At 35.8% G+C, this 23,839-nt stretch overlaps 1 protein-coding gene across 1 annotated transcript in view; it reads right to left on the reverse strand.

The window, feature by feature from the left end:
* LOC115212235 overlaps positions 1 to 23,839 on the reverse strand; it is a 323,796-nt gene that overhangs the window by 194,858 nt on the left and 105,099 nt on the right. Inside the window, exons 32-39 of the mRNA XM_036502985.1 lie at positions 17,925 to 17,958; positions 14,823 to 14,888; positions 13,125 to 13,157; positions 9,744 to 9,805; positions 9,004 to 9,037; positions 7,028 to 7,092; positions 5,949 to 5,982; positions 4,696 to 4,757 (exon numbers count right to left, since the gene is read on the reverse strand). Of these exons, the coding sequence (XP_036358878.1) occupies positions 4,696 to 4,757; positions 5,949 to 5,982; positions 7,028 to 7,092; positions 9,004 to 9,037; positions 9,744 to 9,805; positions 13,125 to 13,157; positions 14,823 to 14,888; positions 17,925 to 17,958 (390 nt within the window). The remainder of the gene's footprint in view (positions 1 to 4,695; positions 4,758 to 5,948; positions 5,983 to 7,027; positions 7,093 to 9,003; positions 9,038 to 9,743; positions 9,806 to 13,124; positions 13,158 to 14,822; positions 14,889 to 17,924; positions 17,959 to 23,839) is intronic.

The following is a 23,839-nucleotide window of genomic DNA, read 5'->3' on the forward strand; positions in this document are numbered from 1 at the left end:
TCTGTACTTAGCTTTTGCTGATTTAGAGACAAGTCTTTGACATGGTTCCCAACTCCTTTATCAGATGCTCTATGTGGAAGCTAGGGATTGATGAGAGCTGTACAAGCCATGTACAGAGATGCTGTCAGTAAGGTGAAGGTCGACAACGAGTATAGCAATGAATTTAGTGTACAGGCAGGAGTTCACAAAGGATCAGTTCTCATGTCCCCCTTATTTATTATAATGCTCCAGGCCATAACAGATGAATTTAAGTATGGCTGCCCTTGGGAGCTCCTCTATACTGATGACCTTGTTCTTATGGCTGATTCACTATCAGACCTAGAAGAAATTTCAGGAATGAAAGCAAGGTCTGCAATCAAATGGAGTTAAGTTAGTAAAGACCAAAGTCCTAGTAAATAGAAAACATGGAAATCACAAATCCTCTCAAGGAGATGGCCCTGCTCTATATGTCAGAAAGGTGTCAGTAGCAACTCCATACAGTGTACCGAGTGCAAGCTATGGACACTTAAGAGATGCAGTGATACCATAGGAAGGTTAACAGAGATATTGGATTTTGCATGAGGGAGATGTGCAGTAACAGTAAACACTAAGAACAAACAGAGAATAGACTTCCTCAAATGCCTGGTGGGAATCTTTAGAAGTAGCAGAAAACTTTTGTTACCTAGGTGAACATGTCAGCAGTGGAGGAGTAAGTTCTGAAAGTGTAGCTGCCAGAATTAGAATAGGCTAGACAAAGTTCAGAGAGCTACTATCTTTGTTGGAAAGAAAATTCCTCTCCCTCACTGTGAATGGCAAATCGTATGATACCTATGAAAGTACAGCTATGCTGCATGGCAGTGGGACATAGGTTATCGATATAGAGGACCTGAGAAGGCCTGAAAGAAATGCAGCCAAGATGTTCAGCAGTGTGGGTAAAATCAGTGTGCATGTACAACAGAGACTAAAAGCTTTAAGTCAAGAATTAGGCAAAAATAAGAAGCCCTTTGGTACACTTGGATGAAAAGATGCAGCAGAGAGAGTAAAAACCCCAAGGCTATGTCATAGGAGGACTCTGAGGTTAAGCTGGACTCTGATTAAAGTATTCTGGCAGAATATCTTCACCGTAACAAGAAGCCCTCTTCCACTCCTGCCATTAAGAATTCAGCTGGAATTCCTCTCTCTAAAAAGAAGAATATTCTTTGGATTGGAAGAGAATACATTAAGGATCTTCTCAATCTGATCAGGATGGAATCTTCTAGTTGACTTGAGGTGCATGTAGGGCCAAGAACTAACCTCAAAGAGGATGAAGTCACAGAGGTGATTAAAGCACTCAAACGTTGCAAGACAGATGAAGTGGATGAAATTTCATCTGAGATGTTAAGAAAATTAAAAAGAGAAGGTATTCTCTGGTTGATTTGTGTATAGCAGGTAGCATGGACTTCTGAAAGGACACCAAAACAATGGCAGTCTGGGGTGATGATCCCAATTTTGAAAAAGGGAGAGAAAACTGAAGGAAACAAATTTTCAACTAGGAATTCCTTGCTTTGTATATGTATTATTCCTTGTTTCTGTTCTGGGTTGATATAAAAACTATGAAAGTTACATGACAAGGAATTATTCAAATTGAAATACTGAATATAAATATATTTGTCATGGATACTTTTATTATTTTCTACATCACCATCATCATCATCATCATCATCACCATCACTATCACTTAACATCTGTTGTCCAAGGTGGCAAGGGTTGGTTGCTTTGACCAGAAATGGTAAGGTGAGGGGCTGTACCAGGCTCCAGTCTGATTTGGTATCGTTTCTATGCTTGGATGCCCTTCCTAACACCAACCACTCCAAGAATGTAATGGGTACCTTTATGTGCCACCTGCATGAGTGCCAGTTGTATGACACTAATATCTGCCACGACTACAATGCCATTTAGCTTGATGGGTCTTCTTCTCAAGCACAGCATATTATCAAAAGTCTCAGTCATAGTTCATTGCCTCCATGAGGCCTGATGCTCGCCATTATCATGATCATGATGATGACAATCATCATCATCATTTAACATCCACCTTCCATGTTGGCGTGGGAAGGATAGTTTCACAGGAGCTGGCCAGGCAGACTTCTGTGTCTGTGTTAGCAGGGTTTTTACACTATCCACCCAGTGGAATGGACTGAGCGATCTTTACATGGCCAGTTTTGACAAGGTTTTCACAGATGGATGCTCTTCCAAATGCCAACCATTTTACAGTATAAACTGAATGCTTTTTAAGTGGCACAGGCACTGACAGGGTTACCAAGTAACTTGCAAGAAAAAAATCTTTTGGAAGGGGAGGGGGCATTGCAGGAGGTGATCTAAGATGATGAATTGTTATAGTGAGCCAGAGGAGGTGGAAGATTACCTGGCCCGAGGGAGTGGGGAGAGATCAGGAATGGGGACAGAAACAGGTGTGTTGCCCTGAAGGAGATACAGGGTTACCAAACCTGAAGGAAGAGCAGGAGAATGAAAAAGAGGGAGGGAAATAATGAGAGAAATGGTGGCGAAATGCAGGGCATACTAACAAGGGATGGAGATAAGAATATAAAGGGGAAGGTGAAGCAAGTACAACAAAGACAGAGGGAGAGGGTAGCATACCCTTGAGGTTCAAAGGTCATAATGCAAGTGATAGGTCATTACCAAAGAAGCGTTGAGTAGAGAGTGAGGAAGGGAAATGCAGTGAGTGGTGAAAGCATGGATATATAAAACGGGGAGCTACTGGACAGAAATGATGTAGAGAAATAGTGAGGCCAAGATTGAGGAGTGAGAGGTAAGCATAGTGCATCATCATTGTTTAATGTCTGCCTTCCAAGCTGGCATGGGTGAAATAGTTTGGCAGAGAGAGAGAGAGAGAGTAGAATAGAGAAGGTGACAAAGTGCTGGGCATACCCACAAGGGACAGGGATCAGAATATAAATAGGATTGTTGAATAAAGGCAGAAAGGCATACAGATGGTAGCAAGTGTCAAGGCATACCTTTGAGGTTCAAAGGTCATAATATAAGTGGCAGGATATTGCCACTTATGATGAGAGTGTGATGAGAGAGTGGGGAGTGGAAGTGAGAGGTAAAAACTTGGGTATATATAGAATCAAGAGGGTTACTGGATAGGAATGATACAGAGAGACAGGACCATGAGGACAGAGTTAGGGAGTGAATTGTAGCCATAGTACATGAAAGAGAAAATGTGAGGATTAGAAGAAATGTAGACATGTAGATTGGTTTGTTGGGATAGTGTGTGAAAGTTTTCTTGTTACATGTGGGTGGAACACACAGGTTAAGGGCTAGAGGAAAGCAATGATACAGTGAAGAAGGAGAAAATGTGAGGAAGCGAAGAGATGTAGAGATGTAATTTGGTTTGTTGGGTTAGAGCAAGGATCACCAAACTTTTATCACGGCAGTCCAGAGAGAGAATGATGAGCGCAGACCATATAACCATTTTGTTTAATACAATACAGTGAATACACAAAAAACAAAGACAATCAACATATTTATCAAAGAAGGCAACATTAGCAATAAGATAATTATATCACAACCAGAGCACATAAATCCAAATTTCACAAACTAAGCAGCAAAAAAAGTTTGTGAAATTTATGAAACTGGTGTTTAGCTTGTGAGATATCATCAGTTTTTGCTTTGCAATTGTTGCATCCAACCAAGAGAATTGCTTTCAAATGTTCATCAGTTAACCTCATTCGATGTGCTGACTTCACATACATCACTTTTGAAAATTTTTGCTCACAGACATAAGTTATCCCAAACACTGGTGCCATACCAGAGGCAAATGAACTTTCATTGTAGGTGTTTACACAAAAGATACAGTGTAGCAGCGTCTTCCTGAGTCTTCTTCTTCTGCAGGTACCATCCACATTCAGTGATTGACACTTCTTTATGCAACTGTCCTCCTGCATTAATATACCTCAGTTGTCCAGACCAATGTGGTCTTCTCTCTTTCATGCTACATTTGATTCCTCTTATGTCCAGCTTTTCTCTCAATACATTTGCACATTGTTATACATGCACACTGATGTTGCATATCCACAAAAGCATAATGCCTTCATTTCTCTCCAATCTAAACATGTCTTTTGCATTCTGAGCCCATGTCTCAATACCATGGAGTATAACCATTCACACAAAAGCTTCACCTGATTTTTATTCTAGAATAGTTTAAAACTTTGGCACAAGGCCGGTAACTTCAAAGAAGGCAAATTCAATTACATTGTCCCCACTGCTCAATTTTTACTTATTCTATTAAATGTGAAAGGATGAAAGGCAAAGTCAACCTGGGATGAAATTAGAACTCACAATGTAAAGATGGATGAAATTCCACTAAGCTATATGCCAGCTGCGCTAAAAGTTCTGGCAGCTCACCACCTTATATATATATCATCATCATCGTCATTTAACGTCTGTTTTCCATGCTAGCATGGGTTGGACGGTTCGACCGGGGTCTGGGAAACCAGGAGGCTGCACCAGGCTTCAGTCTGATCTGGCAGTGTTTCTACAGTTGGATGCCCTTCCTAATGCCAACCACCCCTTGAGTGTAGTGGGTTCTTTTCACATGCCATATATATATATATATATATATGTATGTATATCAATATATTGTGATCACATTTATACAACACAATCTACCTATTTCAATAAACTAAAGATTAAACAAAATGTAATAAAAATATTTACTTAGTTTCTTCTTTGTCAAGAAGTGTATGACAGTACAGGTCCTTTGAAAGTTCTCCACAACCCTATAAATATTCAAAATGATAGCATATGTTTAGACTTTATAATAAAATAAATGATTTAACATCAGTAGTTCTATTTTACCATGTAAATGACTCTTCAATCAAACTGGATATTGCCTCACTTCCTGAAGTAATTGGTTGTTTTGCTTCTCTACATCCACAGAATGTATACTAATTTACAGATGCTTAATTTGAATGAATGAGCAAATGCAGATTTGGTCTAAATGCATGAAAGTGAGGGAATTACCAATAAGGTCACCCAAGACCAATCTTTTAAATATTTTGGTGGAAAACAAGAGAAATCTCAGTCATGACAAATCTAGTTAGAAACACATCATAAAGAACAGGTGACTTAGATGAAACTGCACCTTGTTACATACTGTGATGTCACAAGTAGGCTAATGATATCGTTTACCTTATTTCTTATATGAATTAAGAGTCTTCAGAAAAACCTTCATAGATGACAGAATGTTGAAGGTATTAGAATGGACAAGGGATCAAATCTAAGTCCATGCAAAATACCTTTCTAAGAGCTTGCTGCTACTAAATTTCATACACAACATTTGGCTGGACACCCAGGTTAGGGGTTGAGTATTGAGATTGATCCTGGAATCACATGCTTGCAAAGTAAACTACTTAAATGCATATCAATGCTTGTGCCTGCTTTGCAGGTGTAAGTGGATGGCTGTATTTTAAATGGGTGTGGCCATAGATGGGTAGGGAAGATGTTCAATTTGCAACCACATGATTCCTGATTTAATCCCAATACCCAGCACCTTGGACAAGTGTTTTCTACCACAGTTATTGTTTGACCAATTCCTTGTGAATAAAATTTGGTAGATGGAAACTGTGTAGAAGACCAGCTGTTGCTTGTACATTGAAGCCTCTGACTACAGCACAATGTTATCTAAGGAAAAGACAAAGGCCAATACAGCTTCACAGTAGTGTTACCACAAGCATGGCTGTGAGAAGGGAAAAAGCATGATGAGATACCACAAGGCATCCAGTCAGGTGTTTTAACAATCCTGGACTGCTACTATTATTATCAATTTCAAAAAGTGAAAGGTAAAATTAACTTCACTGATATTTGAACTCAGAAGGTAGACAACAAAGACAAATACTGCAAAGCCTTCTACCCGATGCTTGAATCTCTCTGCCAATATACTGCATTGTAAATAAATCGTATCAACTAACCTGAGAGTCTTCGAAGTGTTTTCTTGCAAGTCTCCTGCAAAAGAAACAAACACATGTTCATCACATCATCACAATCATCATCATTACTTCTACATCAATTCACAAAAGGAACCATTGCAGAACTGTTATTTTATGTTTGTACATTTTATTATTTAAATCTAAATCTAGAATTCATTTGAATAGGTTTAATCTCTGATTATCACCAGGCATCATATTTGTGGATGTCAGTACAGTATGAAACTGGAATGTATTTAGCTTCCAAAAGATTTCTCTGTCAGAAAAAGCAGCCATGGTGAGTTGATGTCAGTTTTAGGTTTATCTTAACTGGCTTCTTAACAAGAGCATGACTCTTGCTAATAGGTAAAGCATCTTGGTTTTCCAAAATGGACAAAGGAACAAATAATATTACAAAGTATTATAAATGCTTCAAATTTTCATTAAGCTTGAAACTCATGTTCATTCATTCAAATTAAGCTTCATTCAATTATTCTGGCAAAAGACTTTTGTCTTTGAATAACAAGTAATTCTTCATTATCTCACTTCTATATTGCTCACTGGCCAGTCCTTGGTCAGTTTTGGTAGCATATCAGGCAATTTAAGAAGTGGTTGCAAACCCTTTGATTTAACCCTTCCCCAATTATAGAGACAGAGACACTGTGGATGTGCCCTAAGATATTTTACACAGCACAATGACACAGTGAAGAAGTTAAGAAAGTTCAATTCATTTCTTTTGTTCTTGACTACAGTTCATTATTTCAATGTGAACTGGAGAAAGAAATGATTCTGAATTGAAAATTCTCCCCTTATTCTGTTCCTCCCCTGTCTCTGTTCTGTGGGTGTATGGAATAGGTTTGAGCCTTTTGTTTTTCATTTAAATACATACAAACAAAAATAGTGCATTAAAAGTGGCATAACAAGGACTTTCTGAAGTTGAAATACTGAACATATATATTTAATTATGTCTCTTACTATTTCCTATATTTACACATCTTTATATTGTTATCATATTTATACATCACAGTCTCCTCATAATTAAAGATAAAAATTAAATTTAAGCAGAATGTTATAAAATTACTTACCTGACATCTTCACCGTCAAAATCTTTGGCATAGTTATCAATTTCTTTTTTGAATTCTTTATATTCCTAAAAAAGTTTACAATAAAGACAATAAATGCAATGATTTAACATTAATAGTTCTATTTTGGATTGATTTCGACTCTTCAATGAAACAAAACATTACCTGACTCACAGAAACACTTAAACAAAAAAAAACAACTAAATCATCATCATCATCATCATCGTCATTTAACGTCCGTTCTCCATGCTAGCATGGGTTGGACCCATCTTTTCTCTATATATGCTAAATTCCAGTAAAGAGCTGAAATCATTCACTGATGGGGGATATTACCTAACTTGAGAAGTGATGCACTAAAGGGATGTAACATAATACTACAAGGCATTTCATCTTGCACTGTCAACTGATTTTGATATTCCCTTCTTAAAAGAAGATTCTATGCAGTCACTAAAAGATAGCAACAAAATCTCCCTTAGATCTTGAAAAAAAAAAGAAAAAGACAAAAAGAAAGGCATGACTGCATGGTAAGAAATTGGTTTCCTAACCACATGACTCTAGGTTCAGTCCTACTGTGTGCAACTTTGGGCAAGTGTCTTCTACTATAGCCTTGGGCCAATCAAAATCTTGTGAGTTTGTGAGTAGATTTAGTTACAGAGACTGAAAGAAGACTGCTACACACACCCACACACACACACACACACACGAGTGTGTGTGCATCTTTGTTTGTCCTGAACCATTGCATGACAACCAGTGTTGGTGTGTTTATGCACCAATAACCTAGCAGTCCACCAAAAGTGATCAACAGAATAAGTACCAATCTTAAAAACAATAGGTACAGGGGTTGAGTCATTCCACTAAAAATTATGAAAGGTGGTACCCCAGCATGGCCACAGTCTAGCAACTGAAACAAGATGAAAGATATATTGGATAATGCTGTATCAAGATACACAGTGAGTTCATTAGCTTCTATTTCAAAGGAGGAATGGGTACTTCTCCAACCAGCTACAAACACTACTGCTGCCTATCAGCTAAATTGCTGTATGTTGTGTTATCAGACATGAAAAGATGGAAAGCTATGTTGACCTCCGCACAATTTTGAATACAGAAATTCAAGAAAAGTGTTAAGCTGTCATTTGATTGCTCAGCTAAATCTTCATCAACTATCATCTTTAAAATGTCTTAAACACGTTTGTTAGAAGGGGCAGGTAAGTTTCCATGATATTTTGGTAGCCCTGTCTCAGACTTGTAAGGATTTCCATGTATGTTGTTCAACCTCAACATCTGAAGGAAAAAAAATGTATGGAGAGGGAACTGCTGATTTCATCCAAATGCATGAAGGTGAGAGAATTCATACTAAAAGCACCCAAGAAGCAGATGGTGGTGTTAAAGTGAGTGGTATGTAAGACCTGTAGCCAATTTTCTGATTAAACAAAGGACTTTGATCAAAACCAAACAGCTGGTCATCTTATGTCCATATGAGGAAAATAACGACCTATTGGAAATCATCATCATCATCATCATCATAGTTTTAATATACACATTTCATAGCTTACATGGGTCTGGCAAAATTCATTCACATAGTATTTTTACAGTGTAAGGATTTAATGTGTGTCCTTGGTCTTTAGACTCTGATGGAAAGACAACTGGAGCTAAACAACAAAAACTGTAATAGTAACAGCAATAGCCACAATAGTCACAATCAATGGTGCTGCAGCTACATCCACAATGTTTACATGCATTTTAAAAGAGGAATACTCTCAACAATTCAACTGCAAAAGCAAAGAAAAATCATAAATCTTAAAATGACTGTTAAGGGCTCTGGCTCGATGAGATAAAACATATGAGAGATAACAAGTCTGTGGTTAGGATGCTTTTCTGTTTCAACTCACATTAACGGAGGATCTACCAACTTATTTCCAACAGCTACACAAACTCAATATGCTGTCTTTTACTAAAATAAATAAATAGTGAGAACTCACTTTTGTATATCCACAATGTTTTCTTGCTAGAGCCCTGCAAAAGAAATAAAAGGACACACATCATCATCATGATCTTCATCATTTTTATGTCTTGAGACAAAGATGAACATCATAAGAATATAACTTTTATATAATTTCAGGAGAGGGCTAAGTCAATTACATTGACCCCACTGCTCAATTTTTATTTATTCTATCGAACGTGAAAGGATGAAAGTCAACTGCAATAGAATTTGAACTCAGGATTGGGGAGTGAGAGGTAAGCATAGTGCATCATCATTTAACATCATCATTATTTAACATCTGCCTTCCATGCTTGTATGGGTAGGACGGTTCACTAGGAACCATCCAGACAGAGATTTGCACCAGACTTCTATGACTATTTTGGCAGAATTTTTACAGCTGGACGCCCTTCCTAACACTAACCACTCAGCAGAGTGAACTTAATGCATTTCATGTGGCCAAGCACAAGTGAGGTCAGTTTTGGCTTGGTTTTTACAGCTGGATACCCTTCCAAATGCCAATAACAGAATTTGAACTCAAAATGTAAAGACAGATCGAAATGCTACTAAGCATTATGCCTGTTGTGCTAATGATTCTATCAGCTAAACACCTTATATATATATATGTATATATATATATATATATATATCATTATATTGTAATCACATTTATACAAAACAGTCTCCTCATTTCAATGAAGCAAAAATCCAATTTAAATAAAATTTAATAAAAATATTTACTTAGCTTCTTCTTTGTCAACATATTGGTTATTGTCCAGTTCAGTGCAAAGATTTTTGTAACCCTATAAATATTCAAAATGAAAGCACATGTTTAGACTTTATAATAAACTGAATGATTTAACATCTGCAGTTCTATTTTACCATGTAACTCACTCTTCAATCAAACTGGATATTGCCTGCCTTCCTGAAGCAATTGGTTGTTTTGCTTCTCTACATCCACAGCAACATCAAATTTCAGATATTTTAGGAACATTGGAATAATTCCAGAACATATTCTTTCAACCAACTTAGGACTGTAGGAAAATTAAAGTAATCATTTCTAAACAATGCACAAGATCACACATTTTGTAGGAGTCTAATTATTTGCAACACAGAGCTTGACTAATAAAGGAATGTGGTCTACTAATTAGGGTTTTAACTTCACAATTATAAAATAATGGCTTTGCTTCCTGGACCAAGAGGTACATTATGCCCCTGAGTAAAACAGTTCAGTATATTTCCCTCTAATCTACTTAGCTGACAATATGCAACAGCTGAGTGATGCTGGAGCCCTCTCTCAATCCAGCTATCATGTCCTCACTTTTGGGTGAAAGGTAGGATGGTTGAGGAGTTGTTTGTATCGAATTGTCACTGCATAGACACATAAAACACTTAGTGGAAGTATGGTTTCATGATACCAGATTATATTATTTTGTGTGAGATAGCTACGGAGTTATTTTTGTGGATTATTTTTCTAAATACTTGACTAATATTTTCTGAAATCAGAAAAGATGCAAGACAAAATTGACAAATGTGAGATTCAAAATCAGGCAATAATCCTCCACTTCATGAAAAGAAGTTCCAAAATACTCCTTACATCTCGAATAAGAGAGAAAAAAGTTGAGAGATTTGGATATACTGGATCTTACATTATCCAGATATAGTATTTGGGTAAGGAAAGAAGACAAAATGGTATCACTTTCAACAACATTGCTCATTCAGAACTGACCTGGAATTAAGCCTTTCAGACTGAATGCACCCATATCCAGCCTGAATATTCTAACTGTTTAATATTCACACCAGCCTCATCTAACTTCTCATACCTTCCCTACAATGTCATTTTTAAAATAAATAATCACACAATTAAAACTACAAGATAATGAATGATTAATTCAAAACAATGTGAATAAATAAGGAGCACCTTTGACACAAGTATTTGAATGTTAAAGGGGTAAACAAGAATAACAAAAATAAAATTAAATACGAGTCCAATAGAAGAAACAAAGACTTTCTCTTTCATTAGTTTCAATATCAAAGCTGCAGTTGTTACTTCTACCAACACAACTTCAACAACTTTCCTTGTGTTATCAAGCTTCAATAAATGGGATGATACACTGAACTCACTTGCATTTCAATTCAGAAATTTCAAACATTAAACTAGTATATGAAAATCTTGTATACCGTCAAGTCTCTTCCTCTTAATGCTGCACCAAATTACCAATATTGAAAACAGGTTTAGAAATTCAAAACAAAGTAGAGAATCAAAATATGTTTGGAGAAGAAAATAAATCTAATCTCTATTTCTTAACAGAAAAGGGCCATCACAGAAGGCTGCATATAATCGTTTCATTTGCTTAATTATAGCAACTAAATTGTCATCAACTATTATCTTTCAAATGGCATCAGCTTATATTAAGTTCCTCGACTTCAGACAATGATCTACTAGAAAGACAAAACTTTTATATTTTTTATAGGTTTGTCAGATGAGGCAAGTTACGATTTGGGTCATTTTGGTAGCCCTGCCTCAGACTTGTAAGAATTTCAGTGTATGATGTTCAACCTGAATAACGGAAGGTAAAAAATAATCGGTGGAGAGGAACTGCTGATTTGGTCCAAATGCATGAAAGTGAGGGAATTACCAATAAGGTCACCCAAGAACCAATCTTTTAAATATTTTGGTGGAAAACAAGAGAAATCTCAATCATGACATCTCTAGTTAGAAACACATCAGAAAGAACAGGTGACTTAGATGAAACTGCACCTTGTTACATACTGTGATGTCAAAGGTAGGTTAATGATCTCATTTACCTTATTTATTTCTTAAATGAATTAAGAGTCTTTAGAAAAACCTTCATAGATGACAGAATGTTGAAGATTATTCAGTCAAATGCAATGGCTGTTTATCCATAATGCAGATCCAATGTCATTAGTAGTACTGCTGCTGCTGCTACTGATGCCAGCAACAGCAGCACTATATTAACCACAAGAATACTGCAATGACAACATACCTTGTTGTTAGTGTTATCTGTAGTTATCTGTAGTTGCTGCTCAATTTCAGACAGTATTAAGAGATTATCTGCTAAATTAATCCAAACATGACATGAATTGAGGTACATGAAGGGAAAATGCAGAATAAATAAATAAATAAAAAAAACACCTGCACTGGATTTGATCGTTTGACATAAGAGCATGTAATCCAATAGTTTTGTCCCACAACAATCACATTTCTACAGGTGTATCCACTTTGGTAGTTGATAATTAAATAACACCAGATTTATTAACAAATCAGTTCTTTTTAGCTCTGTTGTAATTCTTTAGCCCCAGGTTAGTCCAGATCCAGCAGACCTATTATCCAAAAGAATGTTTCTTATGACTAAACCCAATAAGGACACTTATGCAGGGCCTCCATCACTGGTAGGAAAAGGGGCGGATGAATCCATCACTTGTTTGGTATCATCAGACCATATACCTCGAGTGAATGCTTACTACAGAAGGAATTCCACTGAATGCATCATAGGAACAGCTGATGGTATTAGAATGGAAAACAGATCAAATTTAAAACCGAAGAACAAGTAAGGTCCATACAAAAGAGATTTCGAAGAGCTTGCTGCTGCCAAATTTCATACACAGCATTTGGTATGACCCCAGGTTAAAGTAGAAGACTAGGTGTTGCATGTACAATGAAGCCTCCCAATGCACAGCACCTTGGACAAGTGTTTTCTACCATAGTAATTGTTTGACCAATTCCTTGTGAATAAAATTTGGTAGATGGAAACTGTATAGAAAACCAGCTGTTGTTTGTACATTGAAGCCTCTGTCTACAGCACAATGTTATCTAAGGAAAAGACAAAGGCCAATACAGCTTCACAGTAGTGTCACCACAAGCATGGCTGTGAGAAGGGAAAGAGCATGATGAGATACCACAAGGCATCCAGTCAGGTGTTTTAACAATCCTGGACTGCTACTATTATTATCAATTTCAAAAAGTAAAAGGTAAAATTAATTTCACTGATATTTGAACTCAGAATGTAGAAAACCAAGACAAATACTGCAAAGCCTTCTATCCGATGCTTGAATCTCTCTGCCAATATACTGCACAGTAAATAAATCATATCAACTAACCTCATGCTTTTTAAAGTGTTTCTCTACCAGCGTTCCTGCAAAAGAAACAAACATATTTTCATCACATCATTGCAATCATCATTACTTCTACACCAGCTCACAAAAAGAACCATTACAGAACTGTTATTTTATATTTGTACATTTTATTATTTTAATCTAAATTTAGAATTCATTTGAATAGGTTTAATCTCTGATTATCCCCAGGCATCATATTTATGGATGTCTGTAGAGTATGAAACTGGAATGTATTTAGTGTACTAAGATTTCTCTGTCAGAAAAAGCAGCCATGGTGAGTCGATGTCAGTTTTAGGTTTATCATTATTCCTTAACTTTGTCCCACCTTGCTCCTCCTTGCCTGGCTGACTGACGTAGTCAACTACCTCCTCTATAGTAAGACAACTATATCTGTCTCTCTGTCATACACTAAACTCTTGCCAGGCTCCCAGCCATATCCCTCGATTCTGCTCCTTCACTCAACTAAGAGCCCTTTGTCTTGCAAGTCACTTGACAACTCCACTGGTCTTGTTGTCATGTGAGATCACATGTGCCACTGCCATGTAGGAAGTTCCTATGCACTGCCACATAAAATACGCTGAGTACATTCAGTAAAGTAACTGACACTGGGAAGTGCTCCCAGCAGCATAGACCATGCCGAAAACAAATGGAGCCTGCTGTGGCCCTCCAGCTTGCCAGTTCCTATCAAACTATCCAATCCATACCATTAAATGATGATGGTTGTACATGATGTTGATGATGGTGGTGGTGTTAAAGGTCTTTACTTGTAAGTAAAAAAATGTTTTACTTTTTATAATTGAATCAGGGCAAAATGAAGACAGACCTGGTTGAGAGGACAATCATTTTAACTGACAGATCTTGCAGATTTAAACAGGATTATTATATGTAATGGTATATATCTTTACATGACTTTGTAGTGCAGAAGATTTTAAAGACATAATTTCTTATACATTATTTGTTATTTGTATTAAAATTTCAGATTTGTTTTCAATTTCAGCTTCATAAGAATGAGACACTTTCATCAAAAAGCAATCAAGATTGGCAGATGATTTTATCCAAAGTTTGAGGTCATCATCATCATCATTAAACATTTGTATTTCATGCTAGCATAGGTTGGACTGTTTGACTGGAACTGGCAAGGTGGGGAGCTGCAACAGGCTCCAGTCCTCTGCTTTGGTGAGGTTTTTATGGCTGAATGCACTTCGTAATGCCATCCACTTTACTGAGTGCACTGGGTGCTTTTGAAATGGCACCAGCAGAGATACATCTTACATGGCACCAGGAAAGGGGAATTTTAATTTTAATCAGAGTTTAAAACCTTTATTCTTCAATTCATTTCTATATGAACTGGGGAAAGAAATGATCTTGAACTGAAAATTCCCCCCCTTATTCTGTTCTCCCCTGTCTCTGTTCTGTAGGTGTATGGAATAGGTTTGAGCCTTTTGTTTTGCAGTTAAATACATACAAACAAAAATAGTGTATTAAAAGTTGCGCAACCGGGACTTACTGAAGTTGAAATACTGAACATAGATATTTCATGTTGTCTCATATCAACAATGTCATGGCTTCTCTTATTATTTCTTACATTTATAGTTCTTACATCGTTATCATATTTATACATCACAGTCTCCTTATAATTCAAACTCAAAATGAAACTTAAGCAGAATATTATACAATCACTTACTTTGCCGCTTCTTGTCCAAATTGTTTCCAATATTCATTCACATCCTTTTCAAACTTTTTATATTCCTAGAAAAGTTTATAACAAAAGCATTTGTTGTAACTTAATAATAAAAGTAATGATTTGACATAAATATTTCTATCAAGATGAATAAAGAGTAAGCAACGTTTTGAACCATGAAGAATTTGTACTGGATTTTTTGCAGTTTTGAATTTTTTAAAACCATTTTTTAGCAATTATCTCATTAATACAGACATAGATTTGCCAAATGGATCAATAAATTAATATTGATATTTTTTTACTGTTGTTACAATCATCTGAAAGAGAAATGTCAATATGTGATATTTGAGCAATTTTGTTATTCAACTTCAAAAAAGGAGTTAAAGCAGCAGAAACTGCTTGCAATATCAATGAAACATTTGGTGAGGAAATGACCAGTGAGTGGTCAGCTCGAAAGTGGTTTAAATAATTTCGCAGCAGAGACCTGAACCTTGAAGATCGCAAGCATCGTGGATGCCCATCTGTCATTGATGACGGTCATTGAGAAAGATACCGATAAATCTACTCAAGAAACGGCAAAAGAACTTCAAGTTAGCCAGAAAACTGCCTGCAACCATTTGCATGCAATTGGAAAATAAAAAATTTTGACAAAGGGGTACGACATGATTTGAATGAAAATGCACAGACCAATCCATTTCTTGACCATATTGCAACTTGCAATGAAAAGTGGATTCTGTACAATAATAAAAAACAATCTTCACAGTGGTTGGACCAAAATGAAGCACCAAAAACCTTCTCTAAACCCGAGCTCTTCAAAAGGAAGGTTATGGTGACTGTTTAATGGTGTACTGCTGGACTCATCCACTATAACTTCATAAAACAGGGAAAAAACATTACTGTAGGAACATATTGTCATGAAATTGCCAAAATGAATGAAAAACTGCCACTGCTCCAGCTGAATCAGGTGATCAGAAGCTGGCCAATCAGAAGAGGGCAATGCTTGACCACATGTTTCACTAATGACACTCCATAAGTTGAGAGAACTTGGCTACGAAGTTTTTCCATACCCAGCTTATTCCCCATACCTTTTTCCTACTGACTACCACTTTTTCAAACACCTTCAAGGTTTCCTTCAAGAGAAGGAGTACAAAAATTAAACAGATGCTGAAAGTTCGCTCAAAAAAGTTCATCGGCTCCAGAACTCCAGATTTTTATGTTACCAGAACAAACAAACTTGTAACTCGTTGGCTAAAATGTGTTGATTGTAATAGTACTTTGATGAATAAAATTTCTGCACTGTTGAGATATATTATGAAGAGTTTCATATTTCAAAACGCTTCTTACTTTTCAACTCTGCTTGATATTTTGGACTGGTTTCGACTCTTCAATGAAATGAAACATTACCTGACTCAGAGAAACACTACAGAAAAAAAACAACTAAATCTTTTCTCTATATATGCTAAATTCCAGTAAAGAGCTGAAATCATTGACTGATGGGGGATATTGCCTACCTTGAGAAGTGATGCACAAAAGGGATGTAGCATAATACTACAAGGCATTTCTTCTTGCACAGTCAACTGATTTTGATACTTCTTTCTTAAAAAATATTCTACGCAGTCACTAAAAGATAGTAACAAAATCTCTCTTAAATCTTGCAAAAAAACTAAAAGGTGTGGCTGTGTGGTAAGTCTATTAGTTTACATTTGAAAGGAGGAATGGGTATTTCTCCTACCAACCACAAACTCTACCTCTGCCTATCACCTGAAATGTTATTTCTTGTTTTATGAAAAGATGAAAAAGCTATGTTGACATCAGCACGATTCTGAAATTCAGATATTCAAGAAAGGTGTTATGTTATTTGATGGCTCAGCTAAATCTTCATCAATTATCAGCATCATCATTATCACTTAAAGTCTATTTTCCATGCTGGTATGGGTTGGACAGTCTGACAGGAGCTGACCAGGCTCCATTCCTCTATTTTTGAATGGTTTCTACAGCTGGATGTGCTTGCTAACACAAACCACTTTATAGAGTGTACTGGATGCTTTTACACAGCACCACCATGGGTGTGTATACATGCCACTAGATTTGGTGGATTTTGTATGGCACCAGCCCCCATGAGTCTCCAAGATTATGAATGCTCAGCTAGAAAAGGATGCTGCAAGTATGCCTGTATGTAAGGACAGCTACACCTCTACTTAGCCTGACGTGTCATGTCAAGCACAGCAAACCACCAGGAGTCCCAAATTCTGTCCTGTCACTCCCTCTGTGAGACCCCCCCCCATCTGAAGATTCTCTCTCACCACTTCATCCTACATCTTCCTGGGTCTACTCCTTCTACTTTAAAAGTGTTTAAAATAAGTTTTTCAGAAGAGGTGAGTTAATTTGATAGCGCTGTTTGTTGCTTGACCTCAACATCTGAAGAAAAAAAAATGGTTGGAGAGGGAACTGTTGATTTGGTCTAAATGCATGAAAGTGAGAGAATTCGCACAAAAGTCACCCAAGAAGTAGATAGGGGTGGTAAACTGGGTGGCATGTAAAATGTGTTCCCAGTTTCCTGATAAACAATGGATTTGATCAAAACCCAACAGCTGGTCAATGAAGGAAAACATAGTTTTAACATCCACATTTTATAGCTTTCATGGGTTTGGCAGAATTCATTAATGTAGTATTTTTATAGTGTAAGGATTTAATGTGTTTCTTTGGTCTTTAGACTTCATGGAAAAACAATTGGAGCTAAACAACAATATCTGTAATAGTAACAACAATAGCCACAAAAAAACAATCAGAGCCTCTGCTGGTGCTAATGCTGCTGTTGCTGCAACTAGTTGTGGCGGTGCTGCTGCTACCACACTTTGTCTCCATGCATTTTATAAAAGGAATACCCACAACAATTCACCTTCACAAGCAAAACATTGCTAAATCTAAAAATTGTCCATAAGGGCTCTGGTTTTATGTGATAAAACAGATGAGAGATAAGTCTGTGGTTAGGATGCTTGTCTCTTTCTACTCACATTAACAGAGGATCTACTAACTTATTTCCAACAGCTACACAAACTCAATATGCTGTCTTTTACTAAAATAAATAAATAGTGAGAACTCACTTTTGTATATCCATAATATTTTCTTGCCACATCCCTGCAAAAGAAATAAAGGGACATACATCATCTTGACTATCATCATTAACATCATCATCATCATCATTTATATATATCTAGACAAAGAAAAACATCATAAGATTATAATATTTTGTACAACTTCATCTTGAGACATGAATTCTCTCTTAATATTGGAACCTACATTTGGACTTCATTTCAGTTGGTACTTATTTAATCAACCCTGAAACGAAGGAAGGCAAAGGTGAGATGAAAACTCAGAACGTGAAGATGGACAAAATGCCGCTAAGCACTTTGCCTGACATAGTAACGATTCTGCCAGCTCACCACCATAGCAAACACAGAAATATTGAACTGATGTCACTACTGGCCTTACTAATTCCATTATTGGTAAGACGTATATGTCCTGATTCTTTCATTCTCATGAGTTTCCCACTTTAGAATTATGGAATCTTCATTCTATAGCATTATGTTAATTCATTTCTCACTCCATATGTATTAAAATGCTTATTCTATCATTAAGGCTTTTCAATATTCTTCCATCCCAAACTTTAGAACCTCGCAGTGTTTCATGTACAAGGCCCTCCATAAATGCATGGCATGTTATAAATGCAGTTTTAATGTTCCAAATGAAACAATGCAGATGGAGATGCATAAAAAAACATTTTCATCTCAAAAGATGAAGTTAATAATCTGAAAAACTTATAATCACATCTGCAATAACTCATCTCAAACATTTACATATTTAAGAAACATTATTCTCAAATTAAAAATACAGCCTTTCTCATTTACAAAACAAACAGCCAAAGAAACAAAGAAATATAGAAAACATGTTACTGTGAATTTGTTTAGTTCTGTAGAGTGTTAGAGTAATGAAGAATGAGGCCAGACTGGAGTTTATATTCTAGTGGTCCTTGTGGTGTAAATGGACACCATACAGATTAATGAACCAAAGCTACATAGAAATCATAAGAGGATCACACCCTCAACATGTCTGAGGTGTAGAATAACACTTGGGGCATTTGCTTGCTCATTTTCATATGCATAACAATTTGTCTCTTTGTTAAATATTATCAATTAAGCACCAAAGATAACCTTTGCAGCATGTAGAGTCCACTGACTTTGGCTGTTGTTGTACATCATAACAACGTATTCCCAAAGATGATCATGTCTCTGAAGACTGGTCCTTAGGATTCACTTTAGTCATATTCCTGACAATAGCATCTGGCTACACCAGCATTCTAGGCATGACTTTTGAATTGGCAAAGAAGAAAAGAGATTAAATGGGTTTTTTTTTTGTTAGAACATAAAGTATAGCAATTGAGAAGTGAAAACCATTTTCACTAACCAGCTTTGGCTATTTAAACTCTTTGGCATTTAAAAGGGTTATATCCGGCCCAAATGTTCCACCTACTTTATGTTCAAAATAGCCACATCTGTCTTAACCTTCATAAAAGAGGATCACACCCTCAACAGGTCTGAAGTGTAGAATCCCACTTGGGTCATTTGCTTGCTCATTTCAATATGCATAACAATTTGTCTCCTCATAAAATATAACCTTTGCAGCATGTAGAGTCCACTGAATTTGGCTGTTGTTGTACATCATTATAACGTATTCTCAAAGATGGTCATGTCTCTGAAGACTGGTCCTTAGGATTCACTTTAGCCATATTCCTGACAATAGCATAAGGCTACACTATGACTTTTTGTAATGAGAGAATCCTGAACAAATGATGGTAGGTGGACTAATTGATTGCAATAAGTAAGAACTGAGTGAACTGTCAGGGTGTTGTTGATGGTGTTGGTTCAACTGTATTTGTTTACTGTGTTAGTTTGATATGCGTTAGTTTAACAGTCCATAGATACTGAGTATCATACCCACTTTTGAGTAGTATGGAGTGTATTCTATGTTAACATGTATTTCTATGTTATTTTTAGATATGTTAATATAATATATATATCTTATTTTTAGATAACCACAACCACCTATTTATTCTGTGTAATACCATTTTACACCGGATGTGTATACTCACATCATAACGTTTTTGACAATGAACTATCCGAAGCTCATGCGGGACTGATTTTTACTTGAATATGGAAGGTTTACTAGTTATGACAATTCAATTACAGAAACAACAGCAGCAGTCGTTAGAATTTCAGAAGCAACAGCAACTGTTAGTACAACTGATACAGAAGAAAACAGAAAATACATTTAGTTCATTCACCCCTGATACTGTCACAAACTCAATAGAAGATTTCACATATATATCAGAGGAGGACACTACCCTCTCTGCTTACTTTAGAAGGTATGCAGAAATTTTTAGAGAAGAATGCTGCAACTGGCAAGACAAGAAAAAAACTCAACTTTTGTTGAGAAAGTTGGCACCAGCCAAGTATGAGATATACTACAATTACATATTACCAAAGAAACCAGTTGAAGTCTGTTTTAAAGAAATGGTGAATATTCTATCAAAGATTTTCAGCAAGAAAAAAGCTCTTTATTTAATATGCACTGACAATGCATGAATATTTAAAAAAAAAAAAGGATGATGATTTTATTATATATACTGGAATTATTAATAAGGTATGTGAGAGATTTAAAATTAATGAACTAAAACCAGATATGTTTAAATACTTGAGAACTACACTACAGATTCGACTGTCCTTCTAAAGATTGAAAATGCTTCAAGTGTGGTATAAGATAGGTCATAAAAAATCACACTGGTTCAACAAGAAAAATCATGTAAACAGCTTATTAGTGACAAGAAATACAAATGAAACTCATAGGAAATTTGTGTATGCAAAAATTAATAATACAAATGTAAAACTATAGTTAGATACAGGTAGTGACATTAATTAATGAAAACACATGGAAAACAATTGGCACACCTACACTACAGAAAACCTCAAAGATTGCATGTGGAGTCTCGGAGATTAAATTAATTTTTACAGGTGAAATTATCTGTAATGTTACATTTTGCAGTAAGACTATAAAAGTGAAAGCTTATGTGTTAAAAAATACAAGCAACCTTTTTGGAACTGTTTGACTTATGAGGTTTACCCATAAATAATTTTTGTAAAAATGTAATGAGGTTGTGTGCCAGTTCAAATACAGAGTCATAAAATTTAAAAAAAGAAGAGGAAAGGTTGTTCCCTGATGTTTTTTTTAGATGAAATGGGTTGGTGCAATAAATTTAAAGCAAAATTTCATGTAAAAGAAAATTCATTACCAGTATTTAAACCTAAACATAATGTACTGTTTGCAGCATTGGAACAAGTAGATAAGGAATTAGACAGACTGGAGAAAATGGGAGTGATTGAAAAGGTCAACTACTCAGATTGGGTGTCCCTAACAGTGTATGTAAACAAGAAGAACAATGAAATTTGTGTATGTGCAGATTTCTTGATGAGACTAAATGAATGTTCAAGACAGTATAACTACTCATTACCTAGCCCAGAAGAAAACTAAATGGTGGTAAATTATTCTCAAAATTAGATCTTTCTCATTCTTACTTACAAATACAACTGGAACATGAATGTACCAAACTTCTCACATTAAATACCCATAAAGGTCTATACAAATTTAACTGGCTCCTGTTTAGCATAAAAGTTGCTCTAGCTATATTCCAACAAGTGATTGATGCGATGCTAGTAGAGTGTGACTTTGGGATGACCCACCTGGACAATATATTGATTAAAAGTGAATCTTGGGATCAGCATGTTGAGCATGTGAAATGTGTTTTTGAAAAAGTAAAAGATTATGGTTTCAAAATGGGTGAGGAGAGATGCAAATTTTCTTGCCTAAAATTAAGAACTTAGGACAAATTATTGATAAAAATTTGTCAAGGGCAGATATGATGAAAAATATGCCCCCTTCAACAAATATATCTACCTTAGAAGATTTTTGGGGGACTTGCAAACTATTATCAGCTTTATATAACAAATATGCACAAGGTAGGAGCTCCACTAGATAATTTACTAAAAAAGTTGTAAAGTAGAATTGTTCTGAAAATTGTCAGAAGGTGTTTGAAGAAATTAAAAAGATATTGATGTCAGATTTGTTTTTAGCACATTTTTATCCTGCATTGGAAATTGTATTAGCTTCAGATGCCAGTGGGTATGGTATTGGAGCAGTAATTCTACATAAATACGAGGATGGGTAACATGAAGACCGTGGGCAATGCCACATGTTCTTTACTACAAGCAGAGGAAATTTACAGCCAAATCAAAAAAGAGTTCTAGTGATTATTTTCGCTGTAAAAAAATTTCAAAGACTTTTAACACAGTAAAAACTTTCATCTACAGACTGATCATCATCCATTATTATCTACATATGGGTTGAAGAAAAGAATCCCAACCCTTACTGCTAGTAGGTTGCAATGCTGGGGTGTTATATTACTAAATTATGATTTTAAGATGGGGTTTATACCATCTAAGAAATTAGGGTACGCTGATTGGTTTGTTAAGATTGATACCAAAAATTACTTAACCACATGATTGCAGCATTGCATGCAGGAAAAGAAATTAAAAATGTTTTATGTAATGTTGTATGAGAATTACCAGATACTTTAGAAGAAATCAAACTAAAAGCAGAGAATGATGAATTTATTTAAAAAATTACAAGAACTCTGAATGCTGAAAAAAGAAATAAAATTATGCACTTAGCAGAATGCAACATGAATTTGAACCTGCTCTCAATTTGTGACAATGTGCTAATGTATACACAAAGTGTGGTAGTGCTGGTCACACTATAAAAACAAATACTAAAGGAATTTCACATTGGTCATTTGGGGATTTCAAGAATGAAATCATTGATGAGAATCTATGTGTACTGGTCAAGAATGGACTGAGAGATTGGAGAATCACTGAAAGCATACAGAGGCTGTGCTCTAGCTGCAAAATCACCTACCACAAAATGGCAACTGTGGCCAAAAACAGATATTCCATGGTCCAGACTGCATGTTGATTTCACAGATCCACTTAACGATTCACATTACCTTGTTGTGATAGACAGTTTTTCTAAGTGGCCTGAAGTACATAAATGTAAGAAATCAACATCCTCAGTTACAGTAAGCTTTTTACACAAATTGTTTGTTTCTTGATACAATTGTATGTGATAATGGAACTGAGTTTACTGCAGTTGAGTTCAAAAAATTCTGTAAAATGTCCTCTATCAAACGTGACCAGTCTGCCATATCATCTTGTTGTGATAGACAGACAAGCAGAGCATTTTGTCGATACATTTAAGAGGGCTTTAAAGAAAGTGATTAACAAAATAATGGATGACCTAGTACTTCAACAGTTTTTAAGGGTATATCAGGTGACATCAGATCCCGATGCCTCTCTAGAATGTCACCTGTAGAATTAATGTTCACTAGGAAAATTAGATCAGTGTTCAACAAATTCTTACTGAGTGAAAAAAAAAAAAAGAGAAATATTGGACAACAAATATAATACAAAATTTTTCAAAATTAGTGACAAAGTTTTCTTTAAAATGTATAAAAACAGTAAAGAAATGTGGGAAGACAGGGTGATTGCTAATCAGATTGCGAAAGTGTTATTTTTGATAAAAGGTCACAACTACAAACATAAGTGACATATAAATCAATTAAAAAGAAAATTCACTGAGGAAACGGTCACAAGAAACGAAATTCCAGTGGAAATCTTTCGTGATACATTTAATGAACCAGCACCTACACAAATTGTGGAAGCTACATGTTCAAGTATAAGGAAAAGAAAACGAACAGATGTACTTGAAACAGACCCTAAATGCAAAAGATATTAAGCTCTGAGCAGAACTAAATTCTCAAAATGGGAAGATGTTAAGGGAGAATCCTCAACATCCCCACATGACTGAAGGCGGACTAACCAATAACAATAAATAAGAACTGAGTGAACTATCA

Source organism: Octopus sinensis, linkage group LG5, assembly GCF_006345805.1.
Source record: "Octopus sinensis linkage group LG5, ASM634580v1, whole genome shotgun sequence".
In the NCBI taxonomy this organism is placed as follows: Eukaryota; Metazoa; Mollusca; class Cephalopoda; order Octopoda; family Octopodidae; genus Octopus; species Octopus sinensis.